This window comes from Triticum dicoccoides, chromosome 4B, assembly GCF_002162155.2.
Source record: "Triticum dicoccoides isolate Atlit2015 ecotype Zavitan chromosome 4B, WEW_v2.0, whole genome shotgun sequence".
NCBI lineage: Eukaryota > Viridiplantae > Streptophyta > Magnoliopsida > Poales > Poaceae > Triticum > Triticum dicoccoides.
Window position 1 is genome coordinate 181,144,327 of NC_041387.1, and position 23,041 is coordinate 181,167,367.

Sequence of the window (23,041 nt, forward strand, 5' to 3'; positions counted from 1 at the left end):
ATAACCAACAGAAGCCAATTGGCGAACAGAAAGCAAGTGGTATTTAAGGGATTGGACAAGCATAACATTTGCAAGAGACATGTCATTTGTGATAGCCACCTTGCCCAACCCGAGTACCTGTCCTTTTGAACCTCCACCAAACACAATGCTCATGAATGGTTGAATAGCTTCCATGAAATCGTAGAGCAATTTGCTATCTCCGGTCATATGATTTGTACATCCACTGTCAATCACCCATTTCACTCCACCGGAGAAGCTTACCTACACACAATTAGGACTTGGTTAGAGGCACCCATTTTGCAATGGGACCTCTCAAGTTAGTTACAAGGGTCTTAGGGACCCAAATAGCATAGAACCGGAATGCATTTCGAGGACCAACAAATTTTGCAAAGACTTCTCCATCCTTAGTCTTACGAAGTACATAGGAAGGAGGCATGAACTCTTTAGGCTTGTTGAGAGTGGGCATGCCCCTTGTGGCCTTCCCACCCACAACCTTACCTTTCTCCTTGTGCCCTTCTCTTACAAATGTTTCTTTTAGAGGAGTTGTGCACTTTTGGGAGGACGTCTTCTTCTTGCTTATGCTCGGCAAACCCAAGTCCCTCTTTGGCAAACACCTCATTGTGTTGGCTCAAAATCTCATCAAGATTCTTTTGCCCTTGAGCACATGTCATGAGACCTTTCTCAGTTTGAGCCTTGAGAAAACGATTTTCCTCAACAATAGATGCTAGATCACTACTAGAGTTAGTAGTACAAGCATCAACATTTATAATAGGGGAAGAGTAAGCCTTGGCTAAAGTTTCAAGATAAGTAAGTTTGAGCGTCTCAAAACTCTTTCTAAGAATGGTGAGCTCTCCTTCCTTAGTCTTGAGAGACACGGATAGAAGCTCACAATCCTTAGATAGAGAAGCATGAGACTTCACAAGCTTACTTTTATCATTCATTAACTCTTCGCAAGAGTCAATAGCCTTTTTCAAGGAGGCAAGATCATTAGTGTGAACATCAATATTTGCACCAATTTTTAAGCATAGTTCATCATTTCGTGCTTCCTCATATTGGACTTTCCGCTCAAGGATTTCACACTTTTCCTTTTCCTCGGTGACGAGGGTTTCGAGTTCCTTCATGGTGATGGTGTGCTTACTCACCATCTCCATAAGCATGCGAAACATAGTGAGTTTCTTTCCTTTTAGGGAGCACATGAACTTATTAAGTTTAGCAATCATAGGGTCATCTAGATCATCATACTCATAGCTATCCTCCGCATCAAGATACTCATCACTAGGAGTAGAAGGTGTGAAAAGAGGAGGATTTGATCGTGGAGTTACCTTTACCTTGTCATAAGAGCTTTGGTCCTCTCCTTCTTCAACCATGGCCTTTGCCATTAGGCACTTGTGAGCATTGCCCTTGTAGTCTTTCATGTAGTTGTAGGTGACCACGTCACCACTCTTGTTTACTAACCTCAACGTGTTTTGAGAGTCTTGAGCAACTCCGGCAACACCACTAACATCATCCGGATCAGATTCTTCTTGAGCAACCATTGCCTTTCCATCTCTCTTCTTGAGCTTGGAGTTCAAAGGATTTGGCAACTTCTTCTTGGGAAAGGTCTTGGGAAACCTTGGTTTATCTTCCCTCTTCTCATAAGGGCACTCGTTGGAGAAGTGATTGGTTTCTTCATAGTTGTAGCATTTTCTTACTTTGTTCTTTTGAAATCTTCCCTTGAATTTTCCCGCGCTAAACTTCTTGACAAAAAGAGCCATGTCTTCATATGAAGGGCCCTCGTCGGATTCAATCTCATTACCATCTTCATAATCATCATCATCTTCTTCTTCTTCTTCACTTTGCTCATCTTCACATACTTGCTTGGCCTTCAATGCAAGATTGATCTTTGATGATGGGGAACCATGCATGGCAAGATGTTTTGTGGCATTAGCCTTTGACTCTTCAAATAGTTGGAAGGTGGATATGATGTCATCTGTAGTCATTTCCTTGAAGGTATGGTGTTGTCTTATGTCCCACACCATTTGATGATGATATGGAGCAAGAGCATGAAGTAACTTATCCACAAGAAACCTCTTAGTCATGTCGAATCCATCTTGTGTCTTGTCACACTCACATGACTCAATATCCGCAGTGAGAGTCATGAGACGCTCAAGGAGTTGATTGGGGGTTTCACCTTTTTCCATACGAAAGTTTTGCAATTTCATATTGAGCACTCCGGAGGGTAGAAGTGCCAGTCCTGGATCGTATAATACTTTCCCATAGTTCCTTGGCACTTCTGATGTGTATGAACGGTCTCCTTTGCTTTTCATCCATACCTCTCCTTATACACATGATTTCCGTGTCATTGAGGTTCTTGTCATATATTTCTCTTGGTGTGGGGTTCTTTGGATCAACCACATGATAACCATACTCTATGATCTCCAGCATCTCATCGTTTCCATGTCGAAGATGATCCTGCATAGCAACTCTCCACAAAGCAAAGTCGGAAGTAGCACTAAATAAAGGAGGTTTGCCTTGAGGATTATATCTTGGTTTCTCAACCTGAGGTCTTGCATAAAGCCAAGGAACACTGGCGTGTTCATTGCTAGGAGGTTGTTGACCAAGTGATGATGTAGGCACGGTTGGCCTCGAACTCACACCACTTGAGTGTGGTGCAAGCATCGCGGACAACGTGGCTAATATCAGTTGGACCAAGGCCTCAAGAGAAGCATCATGCTCCTCTTTTTGCTTAGCAAGGGCCCGTTCTAGATCCTGAGACGTAAAGGACTTGACTTCAGAAGAAACCTCGCCTTTGTCCTTAGGATCTACAATCACGGGAGTCCCATCTGGGTTCATCTCGCTCTAGGGTGGTTAAGCCACAAGAATAGAGCACGAGGCTCTGATACCAATTGAAAGGATCGAGATGGACCTAGAGGGGGGTGAATAGGTACAATTACAAATTTTAATTATTACTTGGCAATTTTAGGCAATAATGCGGAATATGAAGATCAGCCTAACAATTGCACGTGAGCACAAAGTACTAAGAAAACAACATAAACACGTAAGTAGGCAAGCACAATATAATGTACGTAAGTGTAAAGAGACAAGTAACCACAAGTAGAGAGTTAGGGTTAGGAATAACCGCAACTCCGGGAGACGAGGATGTATGCCGATGTTCACTTCCTTGGAGGGAAGCTAGTCACCGTTAGAGAGGTGGATGTTACCACGAAGGCACACCAACGCCACGAAGGCTCACCCTATTCTCCCTTTGAGACAACACCACGGAGGCGTTTCTCAACCACTAGTGGTAGACCTTGGGGTGGTCTCCAAACCCTCACAAACTTTTCCGAGGGTAATCACAAAGTTCGATTCCTCTCCGAATGACTCCTACTGCCTAGGAGTCTCCAACCTCCAAGAGTAACAAGAACGATGGGGAAAAGCTCAAAACTTGCTCAAGTCATGAATTCCTTTGGTGCAAAGAAGGGGAAGGAGTGGATCTATCACTTGATTGGAGAACTTCTCTCAAATGCTCCTAGAACACTTGGGAATCTAGGATTTGGTGTGGATGAATGAGAGAGAGAGTGAGGAGTGTTCTTGATAGGCTCAAGGTGAATGGTCAACCTTATCCCGTAGAAGGGAAAGGTATATATATAGGTGGTGGGTAAAAGTGACCGTTTTGGGTACAGGATGGGCCGGACGTCCGGAGAACGTCGGACGTCCGGAGGCACAAATAGATCCGGACGTCTGACGGTCATCGGACGACCGACCGCTGTGAAAATGTGAGCCACAACCCAGTGTACAGGATACAGACGTCCGAGCAGGGCCGAACATCCGGAGCACGGACGACCGAAGGGTCCGGACGTCCATAAAAATGCTTCTGTTGTGAGAGTGTCGGACGTCCGAAGAGTTCCGGACATCCGTAGAAATGCTTCTGTTGTGGAACGCCGGACGTCCGGAAGTGGCCGGACGTCCAGGCAATCAAGAAGGACCGGACGTCCGTAGAACACCGGACGTCCGAATGCAAGGTATAGAAATAGTAGCTTTTGAGCAAGTTTTTCACTAGATCCATCGATCCCCTCTTAATAGTGCGGGATCCCTATACTCAAGAACAAACCATAAATGAAGTCAACATCTTGTATCTCCATTCTTGAGTTATATGCTTTTTGTCCCTAGTCATGATCCATGCACACGGTCTTTGAAACATAATCCTGAGATATACTTGATAAACATGATTAGTCCCGAGCATATGTGTTGTCATCAACATCAAAATATGATTAAGGGCATGATTGCACTTTCAGCAGGGCTTCGCCAAGCACTACGGAAACTAGACAGAGGATAAACTAAAGGGGACGGGGTTGCCGGCACACGGCTTGGTGAATCTTGATGTGTCTTGGGTGCTAGCCCTGCTAGCCCTGCCCCTCTATTTATATGTTGAGCCTTGGGGTCGAAACTTGAAGTAAAAGCCTCCTCAAAGTCGGTTTTGCCCGCAAGAAAGAGTCTTTCTCGGACTTCCAGGACCAGACGCCACAATCCTTGGCATCTGGCCCAGACACCATGGGCCTCGGTGTCTGGCCCAAGGCCAGACGCTAGGGTCTCCGGCGTTTGGCCCCCTGGCCTCCACAAAACTCCTTTTGCACCGACTTAAAGCCCAGTGGGCCTTACCCCCTTGGCCTAACCATATCATCTTATATATCAATCTTTACCTCCGGACCATTCCAGAGCTCCTCGTCATGTCCATGATCTCATCTAGGACTCCGAACAACATTCGGTCACCAACATACATAACTCATATAATACTATATCGTCAACGAACGTTAAGTGTGCGGACACTACGGATTCAAGAACTATGTAGACATGACGGATACACCTCTCTGAACAATAACCAATAGCGGAACCTAGATGCCCAGATTGGCTCCTACATATCCTAAGAAGATCTTTATCGGTCGAACCTTTATGACAACATACGTAATTCCCTTTGTCTATCGGTATGTTACTTGCCCGAGATTCGATCGTGGTATCTTCATACCTAGTTCAATCTCGTTGCCGGAAAGTCTCTTTACTTGCTCCATAATACATCACCTCGTGACTAACTCCTTAGTCGTTTGCTTGCAAACTTATGATGTGTATTACCGAGAGGGCTCAGAGATACCTCTCCGATACTCGGAGTGACAAATCCTAATATCGATATATGTCAACCCAACAAACACCTTCAAAGATACCTGTAGAGCATATTTATAATCACCCAGTTACGTTGTGACGTTTGATAGCACACAAGGCGTTCCTCCGGTATCCGGGAGTTGCATAATCTCATAGTCAAATGAATATGTATTTGACGTGAAGAAAGCAATAGCAACAAAACTGAACGATCATTATGCTAAGATAACAGATGAGTCTTGTCCATCACATCATTCTCCTAATGATGTAATTCCGTTATCAAATGACAACCCATGTCAATGGTTAGGAAATCTTAACCATCTTTGATCAACGAGCTAGTCTAGTAGAGGCTCACTAGGGACACGGTGTTTGTTTATGTATTAACACATGTATTAAGGTTTCTGATCAATATAATTCTAGTATGAATAATAAACCTTTATCATGAATAAGGAAATATAAAATAACAACTTTATTATTGCCTCTAGGGCATATTTCCTTCAAAAAGTTGGATAGGCTGGCCCTTATGAAAGGACTATATAACCCCCAATAGAGGTTGATACAATAGTTAGGAAGTAAATGGGAATTATCTGATTGTAATTTTGCGAATCTTGTGCATATGTGTCTCAGGCATATGAGCGAACTTGGTTTGGCGAGCAAATGACAATGATCCTATTAGTGGTAGTTGTAGCTATTCTGACAGTTCGCTAAAGACCTGTGCGTAATTGACAGAAAACAGTTTCAGCTGAGTGATACTTCACAAACGTATTTATATTTTTTGTTTTGTGCATGCTACATTCAGATCATTTATACAATTATACATGCTTTTGGTGCACATTTATATTATTTTTATTGGACACCACTAGGCATGGGACTAATAATTTTTGGCTGCTATCAAACTAGTGGTACCGTCCAATAAAAAACATCATAAATGTCTGATGTAATAGTTAGGCTCTACGTGAGTTAATTTGGTTCATTAATTGATTGCTCCGTCATAACTCTTCCCGCATCCATCAGCCTGGGTTGTCACCTTAGAGCAAGTACAATAAACTTATGTAAGAGCATCTCTAGCAGACTCCGTAAAACATCGCGACCCGCAAAATAACCGTCAAAATATGGGTCGGTGCGGAAAATTCTGCCCGAGCAGACCCCGCAAACGCGTCTGACCCGTAAAAGTTTTTGTGGGGCATGAAAAAGATCGACCTCTGCCTTCAGATTCATGGGGTGGGAGGCCGACCAGAGCTCGCCCCTTATCCGCAACGAGATTTGGCGCGAGGGAAATTTCTGTGTGGCCGTTCCCGCTCCCCCTCCTCCTAGGCCACGATTGCCCCGCCACCGCACGCTCCGGTCCGTCTTCCCTGCCATTCTTCGCCGCCATGGAAGCCTCCTAGCCGTCCCCCGTCACCGTGGAGGTCGCGCACGCGCAATCCCCTCCAGCGGATTTTGTCGCCGGCCATGTCGCCCCTGTCGTCGCCCAAGGTGAGCAAGGTTTCGGGTGTGAAACATAAGAAGGTTCCTACGAAAAGGACTGCGCCTTCGTCCACTCCCTCCGCCCCGGCGAGATGTTCCCCGACAATGCTGTTCAACCGCGCTGCTTCCACCGCAGGCAAGGTGTTCGATGAAATGGCCGGAAGGTATGCATCTTTGATCCCTTGTTCTTGCTTCGCTTTTCGCCATTGTGGTAGCTCGTGACTTGATTTTACTCAATGTAGCGGTGGTTCGAACAATGCCACTGCCGAGTTCGTGAACTTGTTAGACACCAACGTCATCGACATCGATCAAGCCCCATTCGCTGATTTTGGTTACAATGAAATGGAGGGTGGCGTGGATGACCACGGTGATGAAGATGAAGTGGAGGAGGTAGATAAGGGGGCGTATGAGAAAGCGCAAGCAAAAAAAGCGTGAGATCGAAGAACTACACGATCTTGGAAGATCAAATCTTGATCAAGACTTGGAGTGCGGTGCCTCTTGATGCTTGCACGGTACATCTCAAACCTCCAAGAGATATTGGCAAAGAATCGAAGATCAATACTTCCGCATGATGGTCAAGCATCCCAATAGGACACCACGGACCTTTAGGTCACTCCAAGGTTGTTGGGACGTGATCAAGCCAATTTGTAGCCGTTGGGCAGCTTGCTTGGAACAAGTTCGCAATGCACCTCCAAGTGGAACCGTGGAATCCCACTATGTGAGCTCGTTTTCACGTCCCAAGTTGTGCACATCATTTGCATCATATGAAGTGATTGCATCATTTGACTTTGTTTTAATTGTGTAGGACAAAATTGCCCAACAAAGATACAAAGACATGGAAGCTTCCGAAGGCAAAAAATTTAAACTAGAGAATTGTTGGGATATGCTCAAAGAGTGCGACAAGTGGAAGTTGATTGACAAAGGATCCCCACCGAAGAGAGGTTCACGTACAAACATGGATGAAGATGAAGATTATGATGTCCCAAAAAACTTGAACAAGCCCGATGGTGACAAGAAGACAAAGAAGAAGATCAAGAGGGAACACGAAGCATCAAGCTTGCGAGACAATATAGATGCCATGGTGCAATCAAATAAGTTGATGTTAGCGAAGACATTGGAGACAAAGAAAGAGTTGGCCGAGAAGAAGGCACGAGAGAAGCAAGAGAAGTGGCAATTGCAAGGACGAGGGGCTGCGCAAGGCGGCCATTGAGGAGAGAAGAGCACGTGCCTCTAAGAACAAAGCCATGTCCAAGCTTCTTGCCAAAGAGAATAAGATCATGACATTGAACCGCAATGACATGGACGACATCACCAAAGAATGGCATGATATGGCAAGGAGAGACATCTTGAAGAGGAGATGCTTGCGTCGGCCGGTGCATGTTACAGTGCCGCCGATGTTTTCTCATGGGGATTTGGAACCAATGTCACCGATGCATTCAGTGCGCCCGCCGATGATTTTGGTGCCTGAGTTGGAACAAGTGCCGACGATGGATTCGGGGGCGGCGATGACCTCTATGGAGGTGGTGCAGAGTGAAGAGCGACCAAGATGATGACCGACGTGGTCGTCCGCATGAAGTCCTTTTGTGTTTGTCCTGCAAAACTATGATTTTATTTGCGCGCGACAGAACATGAGCTTGTTTCCTGCTTCATTCGTTCATACACTAAGTTCAAGGCATGATACAAAGTTATTTTCTTCCAAACCCCCAATAGTACGTACACTGCTTCTAAGTTAATATCATATGTTTCCTATAGATTGTAGACTTGCTTCTCTTCACGTGTGATCGTTTTCATTGTAGGGAAGATCCAGGTGTCATCACACTTCTAGGTGTATATGCATCGGTCGCTTCCACGTATGCTTCCATATATGTCTCCAGCGGTGCCCAACTGCTTGAAGCATACATCACCAAATATATGGAAAATATGAAGCATGATGATAGTGTTTAAATGCAAACAATGCTCTTGAAAATATAAGAAAAAATATATAAGAAGTAGAAGTATGTTTCTATTGTCCTAAACTATCTTGACCTAAGAAAACATATAGTGAAGTTAAGAAGCATGGACATTAAGAAGCAACCATCGATGCAAACAATCTGGAATGTCGAAGCACATAATGATGCTTACAAAACATGGATAGCTGAAACATCAAATTGAGAATAATGAGTGCAATACCTTTGATTCGGACCAGCTGGCGATTCATGCAATGCAATACCTTTTGATTCAGAGGCGTGACTTCGAAGAGTGAAAAACAAAAGAGGCATGTTTGTATTGCCATAAACTATCTAGACTGAAGTAACTCATACAGTATGTCACGAAGCAAGGATAAATCAAAGCATGTGTTAGTGTTATCTCAATATAACTCACGTGTTGGAAGTGTAGAAATTTAGAATTGGAAATCAGGGATTTTTGCCGCCAACATGTGGGTGCATATTCCTGTGATCTACCAAACAATTTCACCGGAACCGATTGGTGGTTTTGTGAGCTTATACACATTAAGTCTGCAAGAATACCGGGATCGATTTGGGAGGAAACAAAACCGAGCAAACTACACTAGGTAGGTGCGGGATTAAGGGGGATTTGGGCGTGTGTGTTTTTTCGTAGATAGAGGGCGGTTGGAACAAGATGTTTTTGGAGGAGGGTTCAAGTCCTGGTGCTTGCATTATTTCTTGATTTATTTGTGGATTTTCGTCGATGCGTTTGCAGTGGCAGGAGACATTCCCGTCGACGACGAGGTGCCTACGGTGACTTCGCAAATCTCAAAATGATATGCCGGCTCAGTCTCTCGAAGGTGTTCATAAGGATAGGGTGTGCATGTGTGCATTCATAGGAGTGAGTGTATGCGTGTATGTATAAGCGCTTGCGTCTGTACTGTGTTTAAAAAAAACTCTACAAGAATACCGGGAGCGATTTGGGAAGAACAAAACCGAGCAAACTAGACTAGGTAGGTGCGGGATTAAGAGGGATTTGGGCGTGCGTTTTTTTCCGAGATAGAGGGCGGTTGGAACATGATGTTTTTGGAGGCTCTCAAACCTTGCGATGGAGAGGAATTTGAAACCCCTTCGCTTCATCCGGATGCACGCAGCCGCGCGAGCGACCGCCTCATGCGCCGTTCGATCACGCTTCATCACACGGTGGACACTGCCTATTTACCAGGCGTATGGCCATCTGTGGTGGACCCACCCACCGCTCGATCTCCTTATCCAGCCACGGGCTCGTTTTTATCCACACGTCTCTCTCGTCTCTCTCTCTCTTTTGCTCTATCCATGGGATTAGGTCCGCCATGGATGGCCTCTGTGAGTTCCCTCAAATGAAATCTCAGGTAACTAAACGGTGCTCCTACCGGCTGGGGTAGCCCTGCAGCTGCAGCAGGGCACCTTTGCTGTTGCGGCATGAGCTGTGTGCTGCAACAGAGGCTACGATGGCGTCTTGGCCGCGACGACGTGCTACGACCACTTGTTGTCGATGGAGCGCTGGTGCTGCTAGCTCTGAAATTGTCATGCGTGAGGGACGAGGGGCTCACTGGTGCTGCCACGAGCGGCACCACTGCTACAAAGCATCGCCGGTTGCTGCCACGGTCCTTAGGAATCTGTGACCTGTCATGTTGCGACGCCGCTCACTGGAAGCATCCGGTTGTGCGAGAGGCCGCTCGCCGGTGGGAGCGCCGGTGTTTGCCGGAAGCATCCGGTGCTGTGACACCGCTCGTCGGAAGCATCCGGTTCTGCGAGGCCGCTCGTCGGCGGTGTTCGCCGGAAGCATCCGGTTCTGCGACGCCGCTAGTTGGAAGCATCCGGTTATGCGAGGCCGCTCGCCGGCGGTAGCACCGGTATTCATCGGAAGCATCCAGTGCTGCGACGCCGCTCGTTGGCGGGAGCACCGGTGGTGCGAGGCTGCTCGCTGGAAGCATCTGAGGTTGCTAGTCCGCTTGCCGGAAGCATTAGGTGTTATGAGGCACTCGTCGGCGGGAGCGGTCGTGTTCGCCAGAAGCATCCAGTGTTGCAAGGCCTACGACAATGTGCTGCGAGGCCAAGCTATAGGGCCACCGGCGAGGTTGCAGGGCCGCCGGCGATGTGCTGCAAGGCGATGCTGCAGGGCCGCCCGCGGTGCTCAGAGGCAACGTCGCGGGGGAGTGTTAGTGCTGATGCTAGGAACGGTGCTGCAACGCGCTGTGAGGAAGAGGACATCTGGTGCTTGTGTGTTGTGTGCGCATGGAAGGCAGTGTACCAAAGAGATCGGACGGTCGCCATCGAGCGCATCAGACGGCTGTAGGGGCGGCTGTTATTTTGGCTCCTACATGCGGATGGCGCCTAGCACGCGCCAAAGGAATTTGACAGAAGAGAATTGATCTAAAGATTAGACTCGCAACCTCGGATGCTTCCGACGAGCAGCCTCGTAGCACCGGCACTCCCGCCAGCGAGCGGCATCGCAGCACTGGATGCTTCCCGTGAACACCGGCGCTCCCGCCAGCGAGTGGCCTCGCATAACCAGATGCTTCCAACTAGCAACGTCGCAGCACCGGATGTTTCCGGCGAACACCGCCAACGAGCGGCCTCGCAGAACCGGATGCTTCCGACGAGCGGCTTCGCAACACCGGATGCTTCCGGCAAACAACGGTGCTCCCGCCGGCGAGCGGCCTCTCGCAGAACCGGATGCTTCCAACGAGCGGCGTCGCAGCATGATAGGTCACAGATTCCCAAGGACCGTGGCAGCAACCGGCGATGCTTTGTAGCAGGAGGCGCCACTCGTGGCAGCACCGGCGAGCCCCTCGTCCCTCGGGCATGATAATTTCAGAGCTAGCAACACCAGCGCTCCACTAACAACAGGTGGTCGTGGCACGCCGTAGCAGCCGAGACGCCATCGTAGCCTCCGTTGCAGCACACAGCTCATGTCGCAGCAGCGAAGGTGTCCTACTGCAGCTGCGGGGCTGCCCACAGCCGGTAGGAGCACCGTTTATTTACGAGATTTCATTTGAGGGAGCTCACAGAGGCCATCCATGGCGGACCAAATCCCATGGATAGAGTAAGAGAGAGAGAGAGAGACGTGTGGACGGAAACGAGCCTGTGGCTGGATAAGGAGATCGAGCGGTGGGTGGGTCCATCACAGATTCACAGACGGCCAGACGCCTGGTAAAGAGGCAGTGTCCACCGTGTGATGAAGCATGATCGAACGGCACACGAGGCGGTCGCTCGCGCGGCTGCGTGCATCAGGATGAAGCGAAGGGGTTTCTTATTTTTGTGGATTCATCGTCCACCTGGGCTGTCCACGTGGGCTACGGAGCAAACTCTGCGCAACATGCTCTCTGTTTTTTTCCAACTGTGCACAACCTGTTCAAAGAGAATGATTGGAGAAGAGTGAACAAAAAGCATGCTACCGTTGTCTATCTTTTTTATCTAGAGTACGCAAAGTAAAATGCCTCGTAGCCACACCGTTGTCTGTGTGAATACATTAGTTTGAGCGACAATTAATTCCGAGCACAATTTTTTTAAGGAATACTCCCTCCGTTCCTAAATATAAGTCTTTGGAAACATTTCACTATAGACCACATACGAAGTAAAATGAATGAACTACACTCTAAAATGCATCTATATACATCCATACGTGGCCCATAGTGAAATCTCTACAACGACTTATATTTAGGAACGGAGGGAGTATAATGTAAGTTCTTCGTACTGTTATGACACTTGGCTAATCATTACATTACGCAAACAAAAAAACTATTAAGAAAACCATAGAGGCCGCAGGCATCAAGAAAAGGATGCATTCCATCCAGGACGGTAACAAGATTATTCATCGACCAGATTTGTACAGATGTCAGTTCATTATCCAATCCACGCACGTGCTAGATTGGTGCCAGAATGTAATTCTTGTGCATTCTACAAGAAAAAGGATATGTACAGAAGAACATGGGAAGGAACTCATAGCAGCATTCAGAGAAGAAAAGCATCACAACCAATATTCTCCCAGACCAGCTACATCGACCAAAGCTACATGGAATCGAGTGTCCACCGTTCATCCAAAAGAAAACAATCGACAAAGCTACAAGGAATCGGCCAGGTCGTCGGCTTCGGCTTCACCAAACCCGTAGGAGCTGAAGTGCTTCACCCTGAACTTCCACTCGCCCTTGGCACCGTCAAACGAGATAAACTCCACTCCCTGCTCCTCAGCCTTCTTCACCAACATCTCCTTGAACTTGTCCAACCTCGGCCCTTGCGTGTACTGCTCACCCGTCTTCTTATTCATGCACTTGATGTTCAGGAGGGTCACCAAAGCAGCTTTGTTCAGGCCCTCGCCAACTGGGGGCTTCTTGCTATCGTCCTTGTACACAATCACTTCACGGTTATTGAATTCCACAATCGACTCCAGATCAAGGCCCCTCACATCAGTTTCTCCCAAGAATTTGATGCTGCCATAACCTTCACGCCCAACAATGAAGTCTACAACCTGACTACAGTAGCCTGGCTCAGCACGTTCTTTGGCAGCAAGCTCCTCTAGACTGGGCTCCGTGAAGTAATCTGCCTGGGAGAGCCTAGGCACCATCTTCTCAACGGTAGCACCATTCACATGTCGAGCCACAGCCCCAGGCTCGCTTGATGCAATGTGGATACCATTCCCCACTGTACCAGACCGAGTTGGTGTCATGGCAGCCTTATTGTGCTCCCTCCCAACAAAAGCATCTGTACAGTACCTCAAATCAGAAACAAGCGACAAACAATTTTGCAAGTCTAGGGGAGAAAGAATACCTTTATGTTTGTCATTATCAGTTGAATCCCTTGGAATTGATTGTTGGCCAACCAAACTACGTGAAGGCCACTGGTCTGTTGGACGGATTATCAGACTTCTTGGGTTCTCTCTAGGGATGAAAAAGGCATCCGCTTTTGGTGTTACAGGGGATTCTTCATCATCAGCAAAGAATGGAACCTGAAGGAACAAAAAACAGAACCACACAATTATTTGTCAAACGGCTTTCATAAAAACTCCAATAATAAAGAAATATAAACTAAATAACAGTCCTAACCTTGCCATCAGATGTTGCATTATATTTTCGTGGCAGCAGCTTTATCCTCCTCTGTGACAAATGCCTAGGAACCACCATTGATAATGTTCTGCTCGGAAGGGGCTTCTCAGCAACCTGCAGGGCAGAGTAAATGTTTTTGTCAAGCAAATGACCTTCCTCGTGGTTCTAGTTACCTCAGTAGCACAAACTGCTAATAAATAATACCCTCCTTGCTCATCTCTACTATCCTTCCACTCTACAGAAACTACTGCAAATACTTAAAGATGGTAAAGAAAATACTAACCGGCAAACTTGATATCCCATATTGGATAGAAGGTGAGGATCCACCATTCCCAATGGACATCTGAGGCATTGCTGGAAGGGTCCCAAAGGGATTTGAAACAAGAGTCGGCTGCATTACCATATTGGACTGGCTAGTAGTTCTGCATCAAGAATGCAACAGGCTGTTACAAACTTACAATTTGAAAAAAATAATGCACTAACTACTAAATTCGAAGAAAATAGATGCCAAATCATAATAATTAAGTGATAATAATAGTGTTTCTTAGTATTTATTATCCATGAATACAATTAAATTATGAACCAAGTAAAAACTCTGTGTTCCACTATACAGATAAACAAGAACACAGCAGTGCAAAGCTAGCATATACAATTGACTCACAGGACCATTAAGTAGTTTCTTTCTCTACAAGCCTACACCATTCATCTCCACATTATATATCAGTTTTGTTTGTTACACCATATTTACGTTCACCTCATCTGTATTTCCACCCATAAGAAGGAAAGAATAAATGTACATGCGATAAGTAAATGGAATAGTCATACTGCTGTCCGAATGGAGCCATATTCATCGGGTTGGAAACACCAGAGAATCCACCTGTCAAAGCTTCAAGTGGCATACACACAAAAACTCAAAAAAAAATGTTAATGAGAAGGAAGCATTAAGTAGTAGGGGTCTGAATACTAACCTGGTTGAGTCTGAGGTTGGAATGAGAACGAGTTTGTAGGTTGAACAGGGGTAGATTGTTGAAATGATGACTTAAAAATGAGCAAAGAGCAACTCGTTATTTGCAAAGCAAAAGATGTAGAAAACAAATATCAAGGATCAATGATTTATGAAGAATAATTATCTAAACAAAATATGGTAATTGCAAGGGAATAGGATGCTTACTGTTTGAAAAGGTGAAGACGTGTTGCCAAACATCCCTCCACCTCCAGTGATTCCGATGTTAGATGTATTGAACATACTGGTGGAGAAAGCTGGAGTGCTTGATTGCTGGTTAAATGAGTGGCCAAATGGCTGCTGCCCCATTGTAGGGGAAGACGTAAACAGCCCAGATGATTGAGTGCTATTACTAGTGGATGACCCAGCATTGAAAGGATTTGGGTTGTTGAATAGTGAAGTAGTGGAATTATTTCCAAATAGAGAAGATGAAGTGTTTGCTGGGAAGGTAGAACCACTTGTTTGTCCAAACGAGGAGGTAGTAGTTGTGGACGATGAAAACGGGTTCGGAGTAGTAGCAAAAGCACTCGAAAAAGGTGAGGGTGAGGGGTTAGTAAATGGATTCACTGGTGCTGGTTGATTTGGTTGGAAACTTGGCTGTGGAGATAAGAAGTTGTTCACTGCTGGAGTTGCAGAAGAGTTTGGTCCACCTGAGGGTTCAAAGTTCAAACATTAAAAATTTCACAACTTAAAATCTAATGATACAAGCAACAAAATAATGGGACATTTGAAATAGAAGTAACATGAGTTCAGTTTAATTGCAATTAAGGGGGAAAAGGACTACAGCTAAGCTATACCAGAAGTCAGAACATAATATCTATCCCAGTTCATAGAAAATAAGAACCATTAGCCGCAGATGTCTAGAAATGAGGTCACATATAAAGCAATAGCATACTACTCGATTCCAGACATTTCCTTTACCTTTGTCCCCACGCTGGTAATCTTCCCACCTCAATTCTTCATGACTCTTCTCTTTGTATGCAGGCATGGCTGATATGGAATCAAGTTTTGCAGCAGGCTGAGAACCACTTGCAGCAGTGTCAGCATCAGGTGTTTGTACATAAGGCTGTATTCTGGTTCCTCCAGATTGACTTCCAAACGTAGTTTGCCCGAATGCTGTTGCAGCTGTTTGCGAGCCTGAAACTCAAAAAAGAAACTGATAAGATAATCCGCAATTACACAACTGCTACAGCACATGGAATGTAACAGTGTGATGCACTCAACGCCAAGCCAAAATTATACAAACATAACCAAGTAAGTTGAATATCCAGTGGGGGAACCTACCAAATGGAGAAGTTTGTGCTCCAAAGGGTGAAGTTGTTCCGAAGAGGCTGCTACCAGTTGCAGCTGCTGATTGTCCAAAAGACGGTGAAGAACCAAAACCAAAAGCACTTGCTGGTGTGGTTGAAGTTCCAAAAGCTGGAGCACTACTCACACCAAATGCTCCGGTACCTGAAGATCCAAAACCAGGAGTTGTGGTGGAACCAAAGGGCGTCGAACCAAATGCTGGGGTGCTGGAAGCACCACCAAATAAGGATGTTGATGTTGAGCCAAATGCTGGAGTCGTTGTGGAGCCAAATGCTGGAGTTGTTGTGGTACCAAAGGCCGGCGTAGTTGTGGTGCCAAAAGTGCTGTTGCCAAATGTTGGCTGTGTTTGCTGAAATGTGCTACCAAATGGACTAGACTGGCTAGGAGATGATCCAAACCCACCAAAGCTTGGCTTTTGTCCGAATAAAGATCCTGAAAATTTTGCAGAGTAGAGAGCGTTAAATCGCAAGCCACAAAACAATCGGTCTAAAAAGGAAACGAGAACAAAACAAAAATAGTGCTCCCTCCGTCCCATATGAATATATCGGTTGTAATAACATCCTATATTATGGGACGGAGGTAGTAGCATCTATTACCTTCAGAAACCTACCCTTTATTTCTATGCAGTAGCAAAGGGACAGCATGGAGTAACGAGTTTATAGGGTGACAGTATTTCAAGTCCTAGTCCTACACTCCTACTGATGAAGTAATGAAGGAAATAGTAGTACCGATCATAAACTTCAACTAGTAGCAGCAGTTACTATTTTTAATACTTACAGAGATATTTCAAAGTAAAGCTTTAAACTGTAGTGCTAGATAACACAACCTAAAAGGTTGCTGTAGCACAGCTTTGTTCTGTCTATAATAGTGAGTTGCAAGATTCATTGCCAGATTCTTCTTTGATATTTCAAGGTTGGCAATTAAACACATAGCAGGTGCAAGACAGGTAAAGATTCAGTAAATGCAGCATAACAAATGTGTTCCAAGTTGCAGAAGAACAGAAATTAAATGCTGAGATTGTGAGAATGGTACAAACCACCGCCAAAGTTGTTAGAGGATGTGGCGCCAAACGCGGGGGCTGGCGATGTACCAAAAGCTGGCGTGGAGCTCCCAAACGGAGAGGAGGACGGGGTGCCAAATGCAGGTGTGGATGGCTGGCCAAAGGCGCCGGTCGATGTAGCACCAAACGCGGGTTGCTGGCCGAAGGCGCCAGTGGATGTAGAGCCAAACGCAGGGGTGGATTGCTGGCCGAAGGCGCCAGTGGACGTAGCGCCAAAGGCCGGGGCAGACTGCTGGCCAAAGGCGCCAGTGGACGTGGCGCCAAAGGCCGGAGCGGATGGCTGGCCAAAGGTGGAGGTAGCGCCGAAGGGCGAGGTGGTCCCTGTTGGCGCCCCGAATGCGGGGGTCGGGCTGCCGAAGGGTTTGGGCGCGAAGGGATTGTTGGTGGTGGTGCTGGGCTGGCCAAAGCCCTGTTGGGTCCCGAAAGGGTTGGTTGAGGTCTGCCCGAAAGGGCTGGCGGACGACTGCCCAAATGCTGCAAAAAAAGGATGATCAAACAGCAGGTTAGCAACCATGGCGGCAATAACTAACTTTCATAGGCAAAACTGGAAGAGTACAAGTAAACAATGGTAACTGAAATCCGTAACCGCAAGCGAAACAATGATATGCCCAGGCAGAAAAAGTTGATGGATGGTTTATCAACACTGTAGCGCGAAAGCATTATTATTAGTAACGCATCATCAAATGGGGGATCTCGACTGCGAAACCTAGCAGCCGATCACAGCGGACGATGAGATAATGGCTACTACTAGCAATACCGAGAGCAATCGAGGGAAAGCTACTACTAAGCGCACGGGGAAACCCTACCTAGGTCAGAGGATGGCGTGCGGGGGGAGAGAAGGAGAGGAGGGTGCTTACGATTGCTAGCGCCGAACATGGCTGGTTGATGGTGGTGGTGGCCGCGGAGGAGATGGTGGGTCACCGGACCGTCGGCGGCTGCGGCGGCGGCAGCCGGGGGCGGGGGTGGGGTTGCTTCTCCTTCCTCGCTGTCGATCGATGTGGTGTTGGTGTTGGTTTAGGAGGAGACGAAAAGATAATCGAAAGGCGGAGGGGGGGATCTGGATCTGAGGCTGGAGGGTGGGGCCCCGACGTCTGTGTCTTTGTCCTCTTGGGACCGTGCCGCGGCTCTATATAGCGGGGGAGGATAGCTTAGGAACAACGCCACAAGACAGACACCGGCGGCCAACTGACGCTATTCTCTACCGCGCCGCGTAGCTTACTTTCAACGCCAACAAAGACCACGAAAGGGTTTGCTGGGCCCTCAGGGCTTCAGGCCCATGTACACGTGAATGGAGGAGCTGGGCTCCTGAAAGCACGGTTTACTGGGCTCCTGAATGGTGGTCTTCAGCGCAGCATTGGTGGTGGTGGTCTTCAGTTCACCTGAACGCCGTCGCATTTCTCAAAAAAAAAAAAAAAAAAAACTGAACGCCGTCGCGGACAGGGGACAGCGGATGAGCGGGGCATGAGAAGGGTGAGGAAGGAAGGAGGGCAGGGGGCTCTGATTGGTGCCACTGCCACCCGGCGGCAACCCGTTGGACATAGAGGAGTGCTTCATCATACGCGGAGGCGTCCCGATTTGACGCCGTCGCCGGTTTGCGGCAGATCCGATTCCGAGGAGAGGAGGAGAGCTGTGTGTTGGTGGAGGGCGGTCGGAGGGTGGCGGTGCGCCTAAGCTGTAGCAGCGTCAAATTTTAGTTTGTATTTGCTCATTGCAAATACCTTGAACGGTAACCCTTAAATCCTTTGACTTGTTGATGAGTTGGAAAAAAGTGAGTCCAAACGAAACTGAATTGCTTGCTTGTTTGTTTGTTAGCAGCAGAACATCAAACACATGGACGGATGCTTCATGAATCATGAGCAACCGTCGACTTTGTGCAAATCTAGTTTAACATAAACTTCATACATCCTTCATTTGGTCCCCAAAATGTTACAACGTTACATTCATATCATATATGGTACTCTCTCTGTAAATTTAAACTGCAAAAACGTCCTACATTTTTTGTGTACACGGGGAGTACTTAAGAACACAAAAAGTTTGTGTCTACTTTTCTCAAGTATATATACTTCAGTCTTCAGTAGAACTGAAATAATCTATGTCACTCCGCCCCTTGCTCCCAAGATCGGCGTGCCGCGTAGAATAGTAGTACAAATTACATTTATTGATCAATTCAAAATAAAACTAGCCTATATGCTCCATACAAAACCCACGACATCAATTTGTACTCTGAGAAGCTATATATCGTTAATCGTTTCATCTCATTCACCGACAATCATTTCGTTTCATCTAGTAGCTAAACAGCAGTCAACCGAGAACGTTGCGTTAGCTCTTCAAAGGCGCGCATCGCTTCACTGTCAAGTCCTCCCGCAAACTACAAATTCGAAGAAATCAAGCAAATAAAATGAGCATATGGCTTCATCCTTGATTCATTTGAAGGACGGGGGTAGTACATACCTGGTGAACCCTGTATGTGAAACGCACGCTTTGAGCAACAAGAGCAGCCTCATTCCCTCCTCCTGTATAAGCTGTTATTTCCTTGAGGGCTCTTTTCATGTACACCTTTGCCAGTGTTACTGATGCGACCCTCATCTACAAATTCAAACAAACGAACAATTCCCAACGGGTTAATCTCTGTTTGATGCAAATATCAAATACAGAGATACTATTTTTCTCAACTGAACACACGCACATATTAATTAACTGACTACCTTCGAAGCAATCCCTGAATCAAGCATCCATTCGGTCGGAATTCCAAACTGTTTATAGCACGGCATCACCAAGCTCCTCAGGTTCACCAATCTCTTCATGCTCTTCTCCAACCTGGCAAACAATCAAGTACAGTAACTAATCAAGTTTCAGCACCCAAATCACGTGTCAGCTCAATTGGTTATTGATTTCATACTTATCCAGCATGCTTGATATCTTCCTCAGAGTAGCCTCACACGAAGTAGGGCTGCCATCGTCGGCGTTCAGGGAAGAGATCTCTGTTACAACACACTTGAGATCCCGGTATTCAAACGCTGCTTCCCGAAGTGCATCGGCTTTCCTCTCCGGCCAACTGAAGTGCTTCAGCACGCCGGTCTCATCAGACTGAATTTTACAGCAACTAAGTTGATCAGTAACCACCTCACCAACCATCTCAGCTGCCGTCCTTGCACTGATAAAAAATGACAAATGGAACCAAATATAATTGTGTTTGCTTGATTACCAGAGTTGAAAGTTGTTGATCAAGCCAATCAACAAAGGTCAGCACTTGCTCCACATCGGTGTAAGTAGTGGTCTGAACTTTGTTAATGAGACCGTTGATGAAGTCTCCTTTTGTTTCGACATCCGTCTTGATCTGAGCAAAAGATAGATATACATGCATCTAGTAAGAAATCATGTCTAGCAAAAAAGATCCAGGGCAGTTTCATGGCAAGGTGCTGACCGCCAATAAGTGCGTGGAGCGGTTCTGTAGCTCGCCGACGATGCTGTTGTGATGAGCAGCACTGACAGTCACAGCTTTCTTGGTGTCACGCTTGTTCAGGGAGTTGTACATCTCAACCAACGCGGTTGCCTTGTTCACTGTGCCTATTGTGCCACGTTGCGGAGGGGGAGGTGGCGGTGCCGGGGCTCTTCCGAGGATTTTACTAGGTGGTGGTGGTGGCGGCGGCGGTGAGGGGGGCTTCGGAGGCTGTGGTTTGCTCATGGCACTCTCTTTTTGGTTGCTTCGTTGCGCCACAGCGGTCTGCGCCTGCTAAATTGAGAATCAAAAATCATTTGCTGTCTGTTAGCCACTCGCTGCTGTGTACAGCTGTGAGTGAACATGGACATCTCATGTAGATCAAAGCAGGTTGCAGGTAAAGGGAGAGATGTACATTAATTAAGTTGCGTTTTCAGGAAATGGAAGAAGAAGCAACTGCACAGTGATCAAAGAGGTCTGTGGTGGCATGGAACCCAACTTACATGGATGTCATGCTGCTCCTGAAGCCGGGTGATGGTGCAGCGCGCAAGGGCGAGCTGGTGCGTCAGGTCGCTCTTATTGCATTCCAGCTCGGTGTTGAGCAGCTGCAGCCTCTCCACCTCCTTCCTCAGGGCCTCCACCTCCCCACGCAGCTTGCGCGTCTCCTCCTCGGAATCCTCCTTGTGCCTCTTTGGCTTTGCAGCTGCACCAGTCACCACCCTCTCCTCCTTGCTGCTCACCCTCACAAGCCTCCTAGCTCGAGGAGGGGTGGCGGGTGCCGGGGCTGGAGACGAAGGAGCTTCCTTGACCGGTGCTGCTGCTCTTGGAGCCCTGGTTCGCGCGGCCACCGATGGCAAGGAGATCCTGCCGCCATGGGCGTTGCTCAAAACCTGCTGCTTCATTGCGTGTGTGAATCCAAGGAGCAGCAGCCTAAGCCTAGAGTTCTACTAGCCTTTATTGCTGTGTTGCGACCTGAACTGACTACTCAGTGTCAGAAAGGAAGGTGCTGCCCGGGTGGTGGTTGGCGATGGCAATATATATTGGCAACTTGGCATGCAGCATGTGGGTTGTGGAACTGGAATCAGCACACAGCTCAGCTCTTTGTTGACTGCAAAGCGGCAGATACTACAAACAAGAGAATTATCAGTGTCAATTGCAGTGAGAAAAAGAGAGAGCAACAGCCTGCCTGCCTGAACCTCATTGCTGTGTTTAATGCGAGTAGGTTAGGCTGGGCTGCTTTAGTTGAGAGCGGCCAATCGGTCATTGGCCATGAGAGGACAAATAGGACCAGAAAGCAGAGACACAGCAATAAACCAGTGCTGTTACTATTTAACCAACCGAAAACACAGTACACTGTTGCTTTGCATTGCAATACGAGATCTACTCTATTCTACACGTCAAATGGTAATTACCGTCCCTCAAACATGTTTGTATGATTCTGGTGTATGAAGACTCTAGTTATTTTATCATGCAGTCATTTCCTATAACTTGGTGTATACTTGCATCTGAATTATTTATTTATGCATTGGTTCTTGTAATCCCATCTGAGGGGAAAAAAATAGTGCTGACTGCAGAAAAACAGGTGGAAAGACAAGGCAACAGCGTATAAAGCATTGGATGCTAATACAGACCAAATCATTAAGCCACACACTTTAATTTTGAGGGCAGGCAGTTGACAAAAGGCCGGGGTAGTTGTGGCTGGAACACTAGTATATACTTCTAGACCATGTGAGAACCATTTAGCTGAATGTATACAGTTTAACTTGAAGCAGCACACCAGAATCTGCGCATTTCAAGAAATAGATAAGCAATTCATGTTCAAGGCTCACTAACAATCGGTCCCTCTTTTTTTCTTTACTTTCGTAACTTTAAGACATACTTTGCTTTTCATTTGTTTAATACAGTACATGTCTGGTGTGTGCGCCACCTGACTTTCTTACCAGCCACCACTAGTTCAATACAAAATTAATTTGGCATAATACAAGTGATCAGTTCATTGCCAAAACACATGTAACTGAAGACTGGTAGTAGTGTTTGACATCTTTTGTCTTTGCCTTTTAGTATAGTTTAACAACTGACCCAATCACCGTAACTAGTTTTATACTTTAAGCAATGGCATAATCATGAAGCATGACAGACCAACCCCATGCACTAAACTGAATCTAAGCTAACTCGCCTAAGTGACAACAGAACAAACAAACAAACAAACAAAACTCATTCTCCAGCGAATATCGGTGAGAAGAGGCAACTCCCATGGTAGAACTATGTCCTATCCATGTGAAATGGAATTAGAAGAAGAAAAAAAGCATCCAAGAGGAGCAGTGGATCACAACAGAGTACTTCATCCTCCAAATAGGAATCAGAATCATTGGCACCAATTTAGAATGATCACATGAATTTCATCATAATATTCCTTGCCAAAAAGTTACGAGGGGCAGAAGGGCACACCTTTGTTTTGCAGGATGCAAGAGACAAGCAGCTCCAAAGGAAATAATCTGATAGCAGAACAGTGGAGGGGTGCTTCTACTTATAGATGCCACGAACAGGTTGCTGATAGTGGGAAAGTAGGTGTGACATTTGGATCAAACTGAGGACCAACAATTGAATGCCGCAATCTTATATATG

The 23,041-nt window shown here is 46.5% G+C and overlaps 2 protein-coding genes across 5 annotated transcripts; both read right to left on the minus strand.

Annotated features, from left to right (window-relative positions):
* Positions 1-12,335: 12,335 nt before the first annotated feature.
* LOC119295674 (nuclear pore complex protein NUP98A-like) lies at positions 12,336-18,057 on the minus strand. Of its 3 annotated transcripts, none has more exons than XM_037574120.1 (11): positions 17,835-18,057; positions 16,954-17,451; positions 15,894-16,349; positions 15,531-15,746; positions 14,778-15,259; positions 14,575-14,644; positions 14,432-14,483; positions 13,890-14,028; positions 13,607-13,720; positions 13,332-13,509; positions 12,336-13,265 (listed from the first exon to the last, which is right to left on the minus strand). In XM_037574120.1, exons 1-11 carry the CDS (start codon positions 17,851-17,853, stop codon positions 12,628-12,630), a joined length of 2,862 nt encoding a protein of 953 aa, XP_037430017.1. In that variant the 5' UTR covers positions 17,854-18,057; the 3' UTR covers positions 12,336-12,627. The 3 variants fall into 3 exon arrangements, with proteins under 3 accessions (XP_037430017.1, XP_037430015.1, XP_037430014.1); XM_037574118.1 differs by having other exon boundaries at positions 14,432-14,492; positions 17,835-18,056; XM_037574117.1 differs by lacking the exon at positions 17,835-18,057 and having other exon boundaries at positions 14,432-14,492; positions 16,954-17,491.
* Positions 18,058-18,922: 865 nt separating this feature from the next.
* Positions 18,923-22,959, minus strand: LOC119295676 (protein CHUP1, chloroplastic-like). Of its 2 annotated transcripts, none has more exons than XM_037574122.1 (8): positions 22,865-22,959; positions 20,920-21,541; positions 20,402-20,707; positions 20,183-20,314; positions 19,877-20,064; positions 19,683-19,794; positions 19,429-19,563; positions 18,923-19,345 (listed from the first exon to the last, which is right to left on the minus strand). In XM_037574122.1, exons 2-8 carry the CDS (start codon positions 21,316-21,318, stop codon positions 19,268-19,270), a joined length of 1,350 nt encoding a protein of 449 aa, XP_037430019.1. In that variant the 5' UTR covers positions 21,319-21,541; positions 22,865-22,959; the 3' UTR covers positions 18,923-19,267. The 2 variants fall into 2 exon arrangements, with proteins under 2 accessions (XP_037430019.1, XP_037430018.1); XM_037574121.1 differs by having other exon boundaries at positions 20,402-20,710.
* Positions 22,960-23,041: the final 82 nt, after the last annotated feature.

Bases quoted from the DNA above. Each gene is read 5' to 3' on its own strand.
- LOC119295674 (XM_037574117.1), bottom strand. From the start codon at position 17,491: ATGGTTGCTAACCTGCTGTTTGATCATCCTTTTTTTGCAGCATTTGGG. The intron at 16,350-16,953 runs GTTTGTACCATT...CAAAATTTTCAG, and splicing joins CTCTAACAACTTTGGCGGTG to GATCTTTATTCGGACAAAAG. The intron at 14,029-14,431 runs GTATGACTATTC...TTCTTGATGCAG, and splicing joins ATGGCTCCATTCGGACAGCA to AACTACTAGCCAGTCCAATA.
- LOC119295676 (XM_037574121.1), bottom strand. From the start codon at position 21,318: ATGAAGCAGCAGGTTTTGAGCAACGCCCATGGCGGCAGGATCTCCTTG. The intron at 20,315-20,401 runs GTCAGCACCTTG...TCTTTTGCTCAG, and splicing joins GCTCCACGCACTTATTGGCG to ATCAAGACGGATGTCGAAAC. The intron at 20,065-20,182 runs GTAATCAAGCAA...TGTAAAATTCAG, and splicing joins ATCAACAACTTTCAACTCTG to TCTGATGAGACCGGCGTGCT.